Below are 15,371 nucleotides of genomic sequence, written 5' to 3' on the forward strand. Positions count from 1 at the left end.
ACTGTAGGAAAGGGAATGAGAGTAATATTTTTCACCTATCAGATTCCTGAAACTGGCCCACTAATGGTAATGCTAAAATCCCAGGTTGGTGATTTACAATCTGTATATGCCGTGGAGCCCTGAAACGATTTTCAAGGATTGAAGAAGACGGCAGATGTTCCTAGTGATCAGCAATTACTGAAAGAGCAAAAATAGAAGGGCATGCTCATTGGCTGATTGGAGTTTTTAAATACTAGACTGTAAGCTCCTTGAGGACAGGCATCCCTTCCACTTCCATCTAATGATATATTCTTCCCATAAAAGTCACAATACATGTCTGTGGAGTGAGTGAAAGATGCCCCTTCTAAGGCCTAGATCCACTTATTTCTTTGCTAGAAATAGCCTAACTCTCCCGCAATCTCACCTTGTGGTGTGGATTTACTTTCAAAGAAGCAATTTTTAAAGACAAATGTATGTCTATTCCATTTGTCAGATGTTTCTGCTACATAAGGGTATCTCCTTATCATCTACTAAACAATCAATTAGTAAACATTATTAAGTGATTCCTACAGTTTAAGCACTGGACAAAGTCCTACAGATACAAGAAGAGGCAAGAGACTGCCCTGCCCTCAAGGAGCTTACAACCTAATGAGGGAGCCAACAAGCAAACAAATTATATACAAAGAGAGATGAAGGGATGGATAGATAGATGAATGGATGGATGGATGGATGGACGGACAGACAGATGAATGGATAGTTAGATAGATGATAGGTAGGGAGGTAGATTAGAGAGATAGTTGAAATAATTTAAAAAGGGAAAGCACTGAAATTAAAAGGGGATGAGGGAAGATGGTATTTCAGCTGGGAATTTGCATCCATCCCCATCTAAACACCTGGAACCTTAATTCAGAGATTTATCATCTCTAGTCTGACCAGTCACAACAGCTTCTAAATTGGTCTTCCTGCTTCCAACCTTTCTGTCATCAATATATTCTCTCTACTTCTGATAAAACAGTCTTCCTATAGCACTTCCCAGTCCCATAACTTTCACTACTCCCCATTCCTAGATTGCCTCTAGGATGAAAAGCAAATTCCTGCCTATGACATTTAAGGACCTCCTCCAATTGGTTCTGGTCTGTATTACTCTCCATTTATACACACTACATTCACAGCACAGTTGGAGGACTGAATTAATGACTGAAGTGAACATCCTACCTTCTACCTCCTGTCTTCTTATAGTCCATGTCTCATGCCTGCAACGAAGTTCATTACTCCCTTCCCAAAATCTTTAGATAACCCTAAGTCTCTGCATATACCATCTCTATGAAACTCCTATCCTCCTCAAACTATCTTATATCCACTTACCTATATCAGTAGAATGTAATATCTTAAAGGGAGGAACTGTTCCAGTACCGTTTGGCTTTTGTGTGTTTACACCCAAGTACAATCTTATACATATTTAATATGTGTTTGAAATGGATTTAAGTTAATTCTTTTACTTCTAATTTGTATTTTATAACTTGAGTAAGGACTCTTGCTCTTCCTATCTTGAGGACTGCATAAAAGAAATCAGAAATAAGTCATTTCAACTCAAGGCAGCAACTTTGCTGTTAACAACTTGGCAAGGCTTGGGTGGTTTCATTCATTCATTGAAATGTTAACACATTCATTCAATAAGGTTTTTTATTAAGTGATTACATGCCAGACACTGTTGTAGGTGCCAGAGAGACAGATAAAAATGGAAACAGTCCCTGTCCTCAAGGAGCTATATGTAAAATGAACCCAGAGGAGAAAAGAAAATCTATATGAAGTAAATACAAAATAATTTCCAGGAGAAGGGAAGGAACTAACAAGTCAGGGGATCAGATGAGGTCTCCTATAGGGTAATGCATTTGAGATGAGTCTTACAAAAAGGTAGGAGTGATTCTAAAAGGCAGAGAAGAAGAGGAAATGCAATCTTAGCATGGTGAAAAATCTATGTATAAAGGCCAGAAGACTGGAGTTAGGCAGGACATGTTAGCTGAAAGATGGAGGAGAGGAATGTACATTAACCCTGGAAAGGCAGATTTAAAGGCCGAAGGGGTTATATGTTATTCAAGAGGCATTTGGGAGTCAATGGAGCTTCTTGAGTCGAGGAATGACATTGCCAGACCTATGGTTTGTGATGATCAATATGGTGGCTGTGTAATTGAATGGATCAGAAAGGAAAGAGACTGGAGGCAAGAAAACCAAGTATTTGCATTACTCTACACAAGAGAAGATGAGGCACTCACTGTATGAGAGTGACTATGATGTGAGTGGAGAGAAAGGGAGGTATTTGGAGATGTTATGGAATTGTAGTCAACATGATTTGTTAATCAGGGCATAGGAGAAGAGGGAGAAGGAAGAGTCAAGGGTGATTAGGTCACAAAACTGGAAGGATGGTGGGGCCCTATAGAGGAAAGGGAAATTTAGGAAGGGGAAAGCAAAATAAGATCTATTTTGGACATGTGTTTAAGAAATGTCCATTCAGTTCTTTGTGATCTGGAGCTGGACAGAACAGATAGTTAGAAATGGCAATCCCCTGCATAGAAATGATCATTGAACCCTTAGACTATTGAGATCACCAAAAGAATGCAGAGATAGAAGATCCAGGTTAGAGTCCTGGTTTGTCCAAACTTCATTAATACTTAATGTCTCCTTCCCCACTGACATAAAAAGAATAAAAATCTGAGGATGATGGACTATAAAAAGGATCAAATCAGTTAGAGGAGAAAAATCATACTATTTTACACTAGAAATTATTATCTAATAAATTCAAGGAAATGAAATATATTCTCCTAAAACAGTATTAAGGCATTACCTATCAGGCAACAATGCACATGATTGGGGGGGGTATACATATAGAACCCAATCTGTGCTTTAGGGTCACAATTTTAGATGTCACATCTGACATGGTCCTCATTTTCATAGAACTCACCCACGAATCCAAATTGTATGACAATTATTTTCATAACCTCTCATACATATCAAAGTACCATTCACTATTGTTAAAAGCAGTTCAAAAATCCAATCAGAACAGGATGAAGTTTTTAACCCTACAGTAAGAGAAGGCTTCAAAGGACACAGATCTTTTTTAATTAAAAAAAAAATCTCACCTATAAACAATATCAAAACAGCATCCCAAAATAAATTGTACAGGAAAATCAAACAATCAAGTAGGCTAGCAATTTGTTTGTATTTTCCGATCAAATTTCACTCAACATCGCAGCAAAAAACAAAAACAAAAAAAAGCCCAACCACAAATATTTGACAACCAATAAAAATGGCTCAACTGATGCTATTGATTTGTAGGCAGGCAGGAAAGCAATAGGTTATATTCTCAACAACTTCCATGGAAACCAACATCCACGAGTACAAATGTCAGAGAAGAGCCTGGTGGGTCCCTTGGATTCCGAAGGACACGGCCTCAGGGAGGACAGCCCCAGCTCGCTCTCTCCCCTCTCCCCTTCACCCAGACACCAACAGTCCAAACAGATGACACAGCGAAAATCAATTTCACAACTGTGTGTCCTGAGCAGTGGCTCCGTGGCCAGCGTCACTGGATCCTTGCAGGCGTCCAGAACTGGATCCCAGCTACTTGGAAGAGGTCTCACAAGGCCCTGTTAAATAAAGACTCTCGCCCTTGGGTCGGTTCAGTTCCCTGTGAGTTGGGTTACGGTTTGGCCGTGACCCTCCCCAAGCCCCAGCTGAGCTCTCCCCGTGCCAACCTGATTTTATCAGTAGCTCACAATGAGCGCCATTTCAGTGGCAGGAAGGGTGGGCTGTCCTTGTCCTCCCCTTCATGTTCCAAATCGAGATCTTCATCTTTTCCATGCAACTTTGGGAATCACTTGTTCTCATCCCAGTTCACCAACTGATTCCCCCCTCCACACACACACACACGCACACACACGCACACACACACACACACACACACACACAGACACTTCTCGATCTGTGGCATTAGAAACATTTGTTTTTACACTGCAGACCGAAATGGAAAATTATACTGAAACCATAACAAAGTCAGGAGCTGTGAATAGTACTTTTTTTTTTAAAACGCAAAAAATACATTTCTGCCCCCTACCTTCCTCAACCAAAATAACAGAGTTGTTTTGTTTCTCTCTTCCCTTTACCAAAATCCACCTTCAAGGCAAAAAGGAAACTGAGAAAAAGAGCCGAAGGCCTCAAATCTCTCTAGTCCGGTGAGAAAAACTTGTCTGGTGAAGTGAATGGCCTTCTGGATTCGGGGAGAGGCCGATCTGGGGTCCTCTGACTTCTGCTCACAAGACCGGCTCATGTCTTGGCAGGTAGCGACCTTGTCCCATCCATTTCCTAGGCGGACTGCTAAACCCCAGCAACTCGCCAGCCCTCCCTACCTAGGCCGGTGTCTTGACAATGCAAGGGGGGACCCGGGTCTCGTGCCCGGCCCGGCGCCTGGGCCGGCGGCAGGTGAGACGGGGCAAGGCCAGGGCTCCTGGGGGGGCGCCCCGGGGCTGGGGGCACTCGCTGGCTCCCTGGCACGTTCCTCCGGGCCCGGCCCGCCCTCCCGGCCCCGCTCCGGGCCCCGCTCCGGGCCCGGCCCGGCCCGCCCGCCCTCCCCGGCCCGTCCCGGGCCCCGCGGGCCGCGCTCACCTTGATGATGCTGCTCCTGCGGGGGATGCCGCCGCCGCCGCCGGGCTTGCTGTCTCGGGCCGCGGCCGGGGGTCCCGGCGGGGGGTGGCTCCCTCGCGCGGGGCTCACGGGCTTGGGAGTCCGGGGCTCGTCCCCGAGCACCCCCAGGCTGCAGTCCCCGTTGGAGACCCCGCCGCCGTCACAGCGGCCCCGGCCCGCGCCGCCGCCGCCGTCGCCGTGTCCATCCCCGGCGCGCGGGGCGCCCTTGGCCAGGAGCGGCCCCGGGGAGGCGGGCAGGGCCCCGGCGCTGCCGGCGGCCCCCCGATCCAGCTCGGCCATGGGCGCCCGCCGGCGCCCGGGGCGCTCCCGCCGCGGCCTGGGCCCCTCCGCCGCCGGCGCCCGGCTCCTTCCGCTTCTCTCGCCGCCGACCTGGGGCAGGGACAGAGGAGAGGCAGGGCAGAGGGGGCAGCGGGGCGGCCGGCACGCGGACCCCGCGCCCGCAGCCCCCCGCCCGGCCCGGCCCCGGCCCCGGCCCCGGCCCGACAAAGTTGCGGGCGCCGCGGCCCGGGCCGCCCCGCGCCCCCCGCCCCGGGCCGCCCCGCGCCCCCTGCCCGGCCGCGCCCGGCCCGCACCCACCTCCGGCCGCCCCTCCGGAGCAGCAGCGGCCGCCCGCCAGCCCGAGCCGGGACGCTCTGCGGCCGCAGCCCCGGCCGCCCGCCTCCCTTCCTGCCTCCTCCCCGGCCGCCCCCGCCCCCCTCGGCTGCGGCTGCCAATCAAGCGGCCGGGGCGGTGCGACGGCGGCGCCCTGGGACCCCCGGCCCCGCCGCCCCCGGCCCCGCCCTCCCGGGCCCCGGGGCCCCGGAGCCTCCCGGGGGAGCCGGCGGGCTGGGTTGCTGGGAGCCCCGGGGTCCCCGGGGGCGGGAGGGCACACGCCCGGCCCGGCCCGGCCCTGCCAGGCCGCCCGCCCCCCAGAAGCAGCCCCGCGCTCCGGCCCTGCCCCTTCCCCGCTTCGCCCTCCTCCCCATGGCAGAGCGGGCCCGGCCCTTCGGGGAGGGGGGGGGCCCTGGAGAAGCTGCCCCTCCGCCCGACCCCCTCCTCCTCATCCCTGGGGTCCGATCCGGCCTAGGCTCGGCCGTGGGATGGCAGAAAAGGCCGGTCGCCCCCCGGTGCAAAGTGTGGCTGACCTATCGGCACTGGAATCCGGGCCCCCGGAGACCGGCTGGTGAGGCTCGGGCAGAAGCTGGCCCTCCTCCTCCTCCTCCTCCTCCTCCTCCTCCTCCTGCAGCAGAGAGGACAAGGCACGGGCTGCCCAGCCTTCCTTGGGGTGGCAAGCACAGGTGCACCAAAGCCGCCCCACGGAGCTTCCCAACTGGGGTCCAGGCACGAGGAGCTCCCTTGAATCCTGGCGGCTCTAGCTATGCCCTTCAGAATGTTCGGGGAAGGGGTCCAGGGGCGTCCCCGGATGCCCCAAGGGGGCTGTGACAAAAGAAAGATTGAGCCGGACCAAACAAGCTGTGACTAAAGGTATTGTCTCCTGCACGTCTCACGCCTCTGAAGCATCACATGTAGCAGCATCCACAGAATACCCGAGAGGCGGCTCATAGGAAGAGGATAAAGATCTAGTCTGGGGAAAACAAAAAAAAAAAAAAAGGGTTCCAGTCTGGTCTCTAACATGTTCACTTTAGGATTCTGGTCAAAGCATTTAACCTCCCCGGGCTCTAAAAAAAAAAACTAATATAAGGGGGTCTTGCAAAGAAGACACCCACCCGCATCAGCGGAGGACTTTTGCCCACCCTGGAATTCCCTCTCTCAGTGAAAGCATAGTTCCTTACACCACTGTGTTGAAGCTTCTTGCCCTGAGATTGAGTATTATCAAGTTTGATGTTTTAAAGGGGGAAAAAAAACTACACTAGTTTAAAGAGAAAAATAGTCCATTGAAAGTTACAAATCCATTTTATGCCAGCACCATCACAAAGGCAAATTTAAAAAAAAAAAAAGATTTTTTTGGCAAATTATAATTGAATGATGTGCATGGTTCTGTTTATTTTCATCCTCTCTTCCTACTGCCCTGACCTCCTCGTTCCAGTGTTCATGGGAGTTAACCTGATGAAACCCTCTCCTGATTATCACTGACTCAGGCTCATGAAGGTATATTCATGGGACATCTGGGAACCAGAGGGAGGAGAAGCATGGTGGAAAATATTTGAGTAAAGGTCAAAAGAGGGAGAAACCAATGATTTTGTCAATGGAATAAACCACAAACCACCTGGACAGAAAGAGGAAATAGGGAGGAGTTTATGAGCCTATCACATAGGGTGAGGTATCTAGATGGTGTAGTGAATGGAGGTCTTACTGGCTAGATGGCTCTGGGGCAAGTCACTTAACCTTGTTTTGGATCAGTTTCCTCATCCATAAAATGGGTATAACACCAATTCCTACAGTACAGAATCCCAATGAGATAATAATTGGAAGGTGGGAGTGCCTGACCTATAGTAAACAGCACTATATAACTACTAGTTATTATGATGATGATTTTATTATATTACACATAGAAGTTCTATTGGAGCTCATTCCCTCTGCCAAAAGTAGATCAGCTAAAAACTTTTTGGCTTGCCTTAGCGATCATTTCATCTTTCAAAGGTAGAGGGAAACATTTGTTGTTTTTTTTTCTTGAATCTGATTCTCATCAACAGGAAGGAAACTGGCAGCTGGGATGGAAATGATGAGAATCCTGGGAAGGCAGTGACGACTCCATGTAGTGTTTGTGAAAGAGGTAATCTAGGCATAATCTGACAAGCATCCTAGATTTCAGTAAAGCAGATCTGTCTGAAGTGACCAAGGTGGATGCATAGGGAACTTATCACCAACACAGCTTAGGAGCAAGGAGCAAGTCAGGTAGTAGAGGATAAATATAAGGGAGAGGTTCCTATAGGCATATCCTCAAGAATGCTGGGACCTACCCCTTAATGAAGAAACCTAAGGACAGCAAAAGCTATACTTAGAGAAAAAGGAAGATCAAAGATGAGCAAGTACCTTTCCTGGGGTGGGGGGTGGGGTCGGGGAGGAGGGGAAGGAGTATGAGAAAATGATACCCACAAAAAGAAGAAAGAACTATTGATTCTTCTTTATTTTTTTCTGCAAAGGGTTTTTTTTTTTCATTTTTTTCCTCATTTTATTCTCATAGAAAAGATAAAGATGAGTTCGATTTAACCCAAAAGGATTCAGAACTGATTGGATGGTCAGATTGGAAGTACTTTTTCATATTTTCATGTCATCATGCAAGGAAGTCTCCAATGGAGTATTTACTCCAGGGATCTTTGTTCTGAGAGATCTGATATTTTTATGAATGACTTGCATAAAGACATAGATAGTATCCACACCAGATATACAGATGGCACAAAGCTAGGATGGATACTCCATTTGATGGAAGACAGTCCAGAGGCAAAAAAAAAAAATCTTAACAGTTCAGAATTTGGGGGTCAAAACAAATAAAGATGACTCACTTCTGTTTATCCACATAATCTAAGGTTTCAGTGGGGACAAATTCACAAGTATCATATGAGACAGTACCTATCCTGAAAAAGATCTGAGGGTTTTAGTGGGCTGCAAGCTCAATAGGAATCATTAGTGTGAGTTGTCAGCCAGGAAATCTCATTTTATCTCAGACTACTGAGAAAGGCATAGATAGCTTTTAGGAACAGAGAAGCAGTTGAGTCATCAAGTCAATGAGCTAAGTTTTAAACTTGCTAGATATGGTGCTAATTGCCAGAAAAAAAAAACAAGAAATTAAAAAAAAAATAACCAACAGTCCCAGCTCTCAAGGAACTCACAGCCAAACAGACTGCCCCACTGTACTTTGCTTTCCTCTGATCTCTCCTAGAGTACTGTGTTCAGAAAGACTGAGGAGTATACAGAGAAGGGAAACCAAAATGGTAGAGGGTCTTGAGTTCCTCTTCTATGAGATAGGTTGGAGGAACTGAACATGAAAAGGAGACTGGAAAGGTGATGGTGGTGGTAATAAAGAACACAATGACTGTTTTCAAGTATTTGAAAGGCTACCTGGTGGAAGAGATATTAGATTTTGTTCTGTTTGACCCCCTTAATGCAGAAAATGGGCAGAAGTGACAAAGAGGAACATTTTGTTTTGATGTCAGAAGGTTTCCCAAGTAGAGTTATTCAAAAGTGAAATGGTCCTTGGAGATGTGATGCTTCCCTCTACTCAGATGACCCTTTTTGAGAATGTTATATATAAATTGGACTTTTTAGCTACTGTCAGATGGTGCAGTGGATAGAGCATTAGTCTTGGAGTCAGGAGGACAAGACTTCAAATCCAGCCTCAAACATTTGCTAACTGTGTGACATTGGGCAAGTCATTTAATCCTGCTTGCCTCACATCCAGGGCTATCTCCAGTTGTCCTGATTCATAACTGGCCACTGGACCCAGATGGCTCTGGAAGAAAAAGTGAGGCTGGTGGCTTAGCCCAGCACCCCCTCACTCAAATCCAATTCATGTGCTTGTCATGGCATCACCCCCTGATGTCATGTCTTCTTTGAGAATGAAGGAGAAACATTATTATTATCATTATTATCATTATTATTATTGTTGTTGTTATTTTAGTAGTAGTAGTAGTAGTAGTAGTAGTAGTAGTAGAAGACAGATTATTCCAAGGTGGATTGAAAGGAGGCAGGAGGATAGTTAGGGTTTTATCATTCTTCTTTGAGTTGTCCTTTACTATTTTGGGGCTGACTACGTAAAAGGTCAGTCATAAAATTTCCAAGTGGACTTTGTCTTCAAGTAATATGTAGGTGTGCCTCTCCTTTCTGAATAAACTCAGTCTTTCACATTAGCAAAAGAACTAATGGCCAATGTTAGTGGTGTCTTCTGTCAAATCACATTCTGCTTTATTTCCACACATTTCCTAAAGGCGAAAAAAAAAAGCAGAGTTTAACTCTTCAGATTTTTTCCCATAAAGTCAACACTCCATTCATCTATTTTTTCCTCTAAAGTGAATAATATCTATCTTACTATCTACCCTGAACAGATCAAGGGAGACTTCGCTGAAATAAAGCTGGCATTTAAATTAAAATGTTTCCCAAAGCATCTTGGCAGACCTGTAACTAATGATGCCAGAAGCCAGAGGGCTGTGCCAGCTTCCTTTTTTTATTCCCTATAAGTGCTTGTCTTCTACTGTTGTTTTAAGTATGTTTTTTTTTTCATCAAATGAACAGCAAAGACTCTAGGTACTCTTTCTCTGAATATGTGACCAAGAGGTTGCACATTCAGGCCTCCAAGCTCTAAAGTTAGACACTTGGCATGGAAATGACCCTCCAAAAGATATCTCAAAATCAAGGTTCACATCCTTAATCAGGAAGAGCAGCACATGAAATCATTTCTCCTATTTACTGCACCTTTTCTCCCAGATTCCTCTAAGATTCTTTCCTAAACTATTTCATTAGATGCATTTATTGAATAAGTTTTTGTGTAACTGACTATAGAACTATCTTACTAAAAATGTGTTTTCTTGGCATTTAAAATTGTATAGAAGTTAAATTTAGGGAGAAAAATCCACAAAATACTAGTCATTATTCTGCCAAGCCTAGGATTTTCTTGTAACAGAATGTCTAAAAATAATGTTCAGAAAATTTTCAGGGTAGCAAGGGAAGTGAGATACTATATGATTATTCACAACAATAATAAAAATGATAATTGGCGTTTGTGCTGAAAATTTTGCAATGCATTTTCCCATATACAGCATGGTACAATTGAATGGACTGTGGATTTGGAAAGAGAGGAATGACCTGGCTTAAAGTTATGACTCTTCCAGTTAATTTGACTCAGCCACTTAGAAACTGTAGACCTCAGTTTTCACATCTATAAAATGGGCCTTAATTAGGTAATCTCCAAGTGATAAATCTTTTAATCCCATGATTTAATTTTCAGCCTCATAGCAATTATTCAAGGTAGGATCCCCAAGCACTAATTATACCCATTTTACAAATGAAGACATTGAAGTTCAGTTAAATTACTTAGGCAAAGTCACTCAGTGAATCTCACTTCCTATCTTCAGTCCTAGCACTTTATCCCCTAGATTCCAGGCATTTGATGCAGTCTATTTATTTCACTCGTATCTCTTATTTACATTATGATGAATAATTCCTTTTTCTTATTTCTTGGATAATATCTCTAAAATGTTGGTAGAGTCTCACTCCTGTTTATCAACACAGTCTATGGTTTCCTATCCTTATTTCCTGTTTATACTGTATAAAGTCCGTTTGTATATAGTTATTTGCATATCGTCTCCCCCATTAGACTGTCTTTTGCCTCTCTTCGAATCCTTAACGATCAGCAAAGTGCCTGCACCAGGGTAGGTGCCTAATAAATGGTTATTGACTGACCAATTATCCTTTCCTCATAATTGAAGTCCTTCATCATTTCTCACATCATTCTCCAAACCCTCTCTCTCTTGGTGGGAATTTAATGAGATGCTGTACCTAAGCATAGTCTCATTGATGCTGTGTAAAGAGCAGATCTTCATTCCCTGATCCTTAATAAGATGTTCTCCAAGTCTCCCTAAAATAATATGTTCTCTGTTTACTGACACTTGCAACTCTGCATATTCATTGCCAGTGCTGTATCTGTCTGTTCCAACATTATCGCTTTCCAAGTCTTTCTGACTCACTGAGCATTTGGGTCTTAGATTCCCCCCCCCCTCGGTATATTATGATAATAATCCTTTTTTCCAAGTATAACCTTATTTTGTTTATTTCTCATATGTCTCAAAGGCATATTTCTGTCTTTAGGCCTTTGAATTGGGTTGCTGTCATGGGTTTTCTTTTTCATTTTTTTTTTATTTTTGAAGATTAGCTAAGTAAAAAAGCAATCAGAGGTTTCAAAATAGGGACCAGTTATAACAACTCAAAAGTCTTTCCTGGCTACACAACAGATCTGGGGTTGACTTTTAATCTTTGAGATTTTTATTGTTTGTATTCTATCATCCTCACCAATCAATCGGCAAGCATTTTGGAAGCACTGTACTAAACTCTAGGAATATAAAGAAAGGTAAAAAAAAATGATTCCTGCCCTCAAGGAGCTCTCAGTCCAATGGAAAAGATAACATGCAAACAGCTATGTATGAATGAGATATAGATAGAGGAGGTAGGAGGATCTCAGAGTAGAAGACAATACTAAATAAGAAGACATATACTAGATACATACTGAGGTTGTGGGAGGTAATCTCCAAGGGAATGGCACCAGCAGCTGGCAAAATATTTAGACGTTGGCTTCCTTCCTAGGCAGCAGAGAGATATGCCAGTGGTTTTTCAGTGTTGTATTGAAGTAGAATATTGGCATTTTAGAAAGATGGATCTTAATTTCAGAGAGATTTGATGTTATTAAAGGAGCCTTGCAATTCCCTAATGCCAATTCAGCCTATCTGACTGGAGCTCTCCTGTGTATGAAGAATTAAAAATGAGGGCAAAGGAGAGGCATGGGTTGGGTGTGAGCAGACTGTGATCTATAACTTAGAAGGAAGTACAGGAGAGAACTGGAGGGAAGTACATCATCCAAGAATTGAATGATCAAAAAAGAAAATAGGTTGATTATGGGGCAAGAGTTAAAGGTGGTCTAAGGACAGTCTGTGAGCTCTACTAGTATCTGCAAAACATCAAGAGAAACTGAGGAGAGTTGCCACAACATTGGGTGGTTGCCCTGGGTGAACTCTGGGGAGGATATGACCAAGAATGACTGAATAGGAAACATTCAGTTTAATAAGATTATAATCTATTTGAGATTCATAGAAAGTCAAGATTGATTTAAGCATTATAGAAATGTGGAAATCCTCAGGTGAAAGAGCATTTTTAGGAAAGAGTCTTTTTAAAATTGTTAATTCTTTCACCTGGTAATGCAAAGGCAACAATCAATCACTGAGTAATATTCATTAGGCCAGATGCTATGATAGTTGTTGTGATTAGAAGTACTAAGAATGAAATAATCCTTTATGTTCTATTAGAGGAGACAAGTAAGTATGTATATATGTGGATAAATATATAAATATCTATATACATTTATACATGGAGAGAATAAAATATAGAGAGAATTAAAATAAAGTAAATAAATACAATTATGTACAAAATTGTTGAATACAAGGAGGGCCCTAACAAGTTGGATTAGAACTCAAGTCTTCCCAACTAAAGGCCTAACACTCTAGCCCCTGCACCATATTTCAAACTGATTTCTCCTAAGGCACCAGTGAACTTTTCATTGCATAAAATAAAGTATACGTGCATAAGATAAATGTGAGGTCCTGGGCAGGGAATGAGGGAGGAACAGAGAAGGGAAGGGCATTTAAAGGTTATTGAGCAAGTAAAAAAAAAAGGGCCTTCGGTAAGAGCTGGGGACATTTGAGTTTGATTCTAAAGAACTAGTTAATAAATTGATAAGAAGTAACTCAAAAGAGGGATAAAGCAGGTGGAGAGGATATTATTCTAAGGTTCTATGATTCCCTCTTTATAATTTAGTGCTGTGATACAGTCATTTTCCGTTGTAGCTGACCCTTCAAACCCTATTTGAGTGTCTTACCGTTTCCTTCTCTAGCTCATTTTACAAAGGAGGAAACTGAGGCAAGCAGGGTGAAGTGACTTGCCCAGGGCCACCCAGCCAAGTAAGTATCCGAGGCTGGATTTGAACTCAGGAAGATGAGTCCTCCTGACTCTAGGCCTAGAGCTCCATACTTTATAGACTTAGCAGCCCATCATATTGGTGTGCTACCATCGACATTTGCCTCATACAAACTAGCCTCAAATTTAAGTCATTTCTGACAGGGTTAGATTTATCTTTTATCAAAACAACTAACACTGACTTCCCGTGCTTTGTAAGGGCAAATATGCAACATTCACTCTGTGTTAATTGATTGCCTTAACATGGAGCAACCAGAAAGGAAGACCCCCCCCCATTTATCACCCTTTATAGGAAAAGAGGGGACTATGTTCCTTGTCAAAGGGTCCTCACATGAAACACCTAGATTCTCTGTCAGTTTCAAGTAACTCTTGCATTGTCTTGAGAATTTTCTATTTCTGCAGGTCTCTCATCTTCCATCTATTCACCAAGAACAAATATTTTTTTAAATGAGTTCAAGGTGGCTGCCAGTTTGTCATTATTATCTTCTTGTACAGTCTTTTGAATTATTAGTATTTTCTCAAAAGTTTCTCCTCTACCCCTTTCTCCAATGCATTTTTAATAATAATAATTATAATTATAATAATGATAATTATTATAAGTGACATTTATATGGAGTTTTCAGGTCTGCACAATGAAAAGCCCTTTTTGCTCTGATTTCCTCATTCTGTTTACTCTGTGGCATGGATCTCATAAGATAATAAAGTAAATGAAAACACTTGTCAACATTAAGTCACCAGGCAAATGTAAGGTACAATTCTCTTTTCTTTCAGACATAAATTGATGAATTTATTCACTTAACTGGCATTCTTTGAGTTCATAGTCTAGGTAAAATATTCTATTTTATATTCCCATTAGACATGCAAGAAAAAATGAAATGCCAAATTCTGTCTTATAATTTGATTGGGAATAGGAGTCTGGCGTGCAACAAATGAGGGAGAAAGACCCTGAAAATAAATTCTGCCGGGTTCCCAGATTGGCTAGAAGAGTGTATTCAATATGAGGTAAGTTCCTGGAACAAGGTAAATCTTGAGTTGGTTCCTAATGGATCTTTGAACAGGTCTAGCCATTCTGGAAAACAATTTGGAACCATCCCCCAAAGCAATTAAACTTTGATCAGCAATAGCACTAGTAGGTCTATACCCCAAAGAGATTTAAAAATAAAAGGAAAAGAGCCCACATGTATTAAAAACAAACAAACAAACACAAAACTTGGTTTGGGCCTTGCCCTGGTCAATAAGATAAGCTGAGGAAAAGAAAGCTAAAAGTATTTTATTATCTCACCAAAACAGCCAGCAACTGAATGCAACCTGTGGCATTTATTGTTTTTTTAAACAGGAACCTAGTATAGAAGAGCAAAAGTATGTTGGTTGGTACATAGCTCATGAGGAAGATGGGGTTTTTGCCACTTCAGCCTTTTCCCTCATGTCTAAGGGCATTTCTGGCCAGAATTTCTTGTAGGCTAACTGCATATACCCAAAGTTTTAAACAAAGGTCTTAAACAAGGAGTCATTCAGAATAATTTTGCATCTAGATGCAAAAATATCTCTAGAAGCTCTGTTTATGGTAGCAAAGATTTAGAACTGAAGAGGGTTCAAAATTGGATAATGGTTGAACAAGTTATACCCTATGAATATGATGGAATGTTACTCCAAGAAATAATGAAAGAGATGATTTCAGAGACACCTGGGAAGACTTACATGAACTGGTGCAGAATGACATGAGAACCAGGAGAACAACTGCCATAACAATAACAATATGTAAAGAGAATTAATTTTGAAAGGTTTAGGAATTCTACTATTGTGATGATGACCCACAATTCCAAAGGACTCATTGTGAAACCACTTGATAGGTAATGGCCTCAGTGCATGCAGATAAAGACATAATTCTTTTTGGACTGTGGGCACTGTGGGAATTTGCTTTATTTGACTCTACATGCTTATAAACAGGGATTTTATTTTTCTTGCTCTCTTAATTAGGTGAGGAGAGGGGAATAAACTATGTAAACTATGTAAAAATAAATGCTTATTCATTGAAAAAAAATAAATTTAATTTTTAAAAAGAAGTAATGAATTTGGATTGC

The 15,371-nt window shown here is 43.2% G+C and overlaps 1 protein-coding gene across 3 annotated transcripts in view; it reads right to left on the bottom strand.

The window, feature by feature from the left end:
• PLCL2 (phospholipase C like 2) overlaps positions 1 to 15,371 on the bottom strand; it is a 317,611-nt gene that overhangs the window by 216,431 nt on the left and 85,809 nt on the right. Inside the window, exon 1 of one of the 3 annotated variants that reach the window (XM_074195735.1) lies at positions 4,636 to 4,953. The exons of 1 other annotated variant lie outside the window; for it this stretch is intronic. In XM_074195735.1, the coding sequence (XP_074051836.1) occupies positions 4,636 to 4,953 (318 nt within the window). Of the gene's footprint in view, positions 1 to 3,728; positions 4,433 to 4,635; positions 4,954 to 15,371 lie in introns of those variants that run through there. One more of the 3 variants, XM_074195738.1, reaches the window with a different exon arrangement.

Source organism: Macrotis lagotis, chromosome 7 (assembly GCF_037893015.1).
Source record: "Macrotis lagotis isolate mMagLag1 chromosome 7, bilby.v1.9.chrom.fasta, whole genome shotgun sequence".
NCBI lineage: Eukaryota > Metazoa > Chordata > Mammalia > Peramelemorphia > Peramelidae > Macrotis > Macrotis lagotis.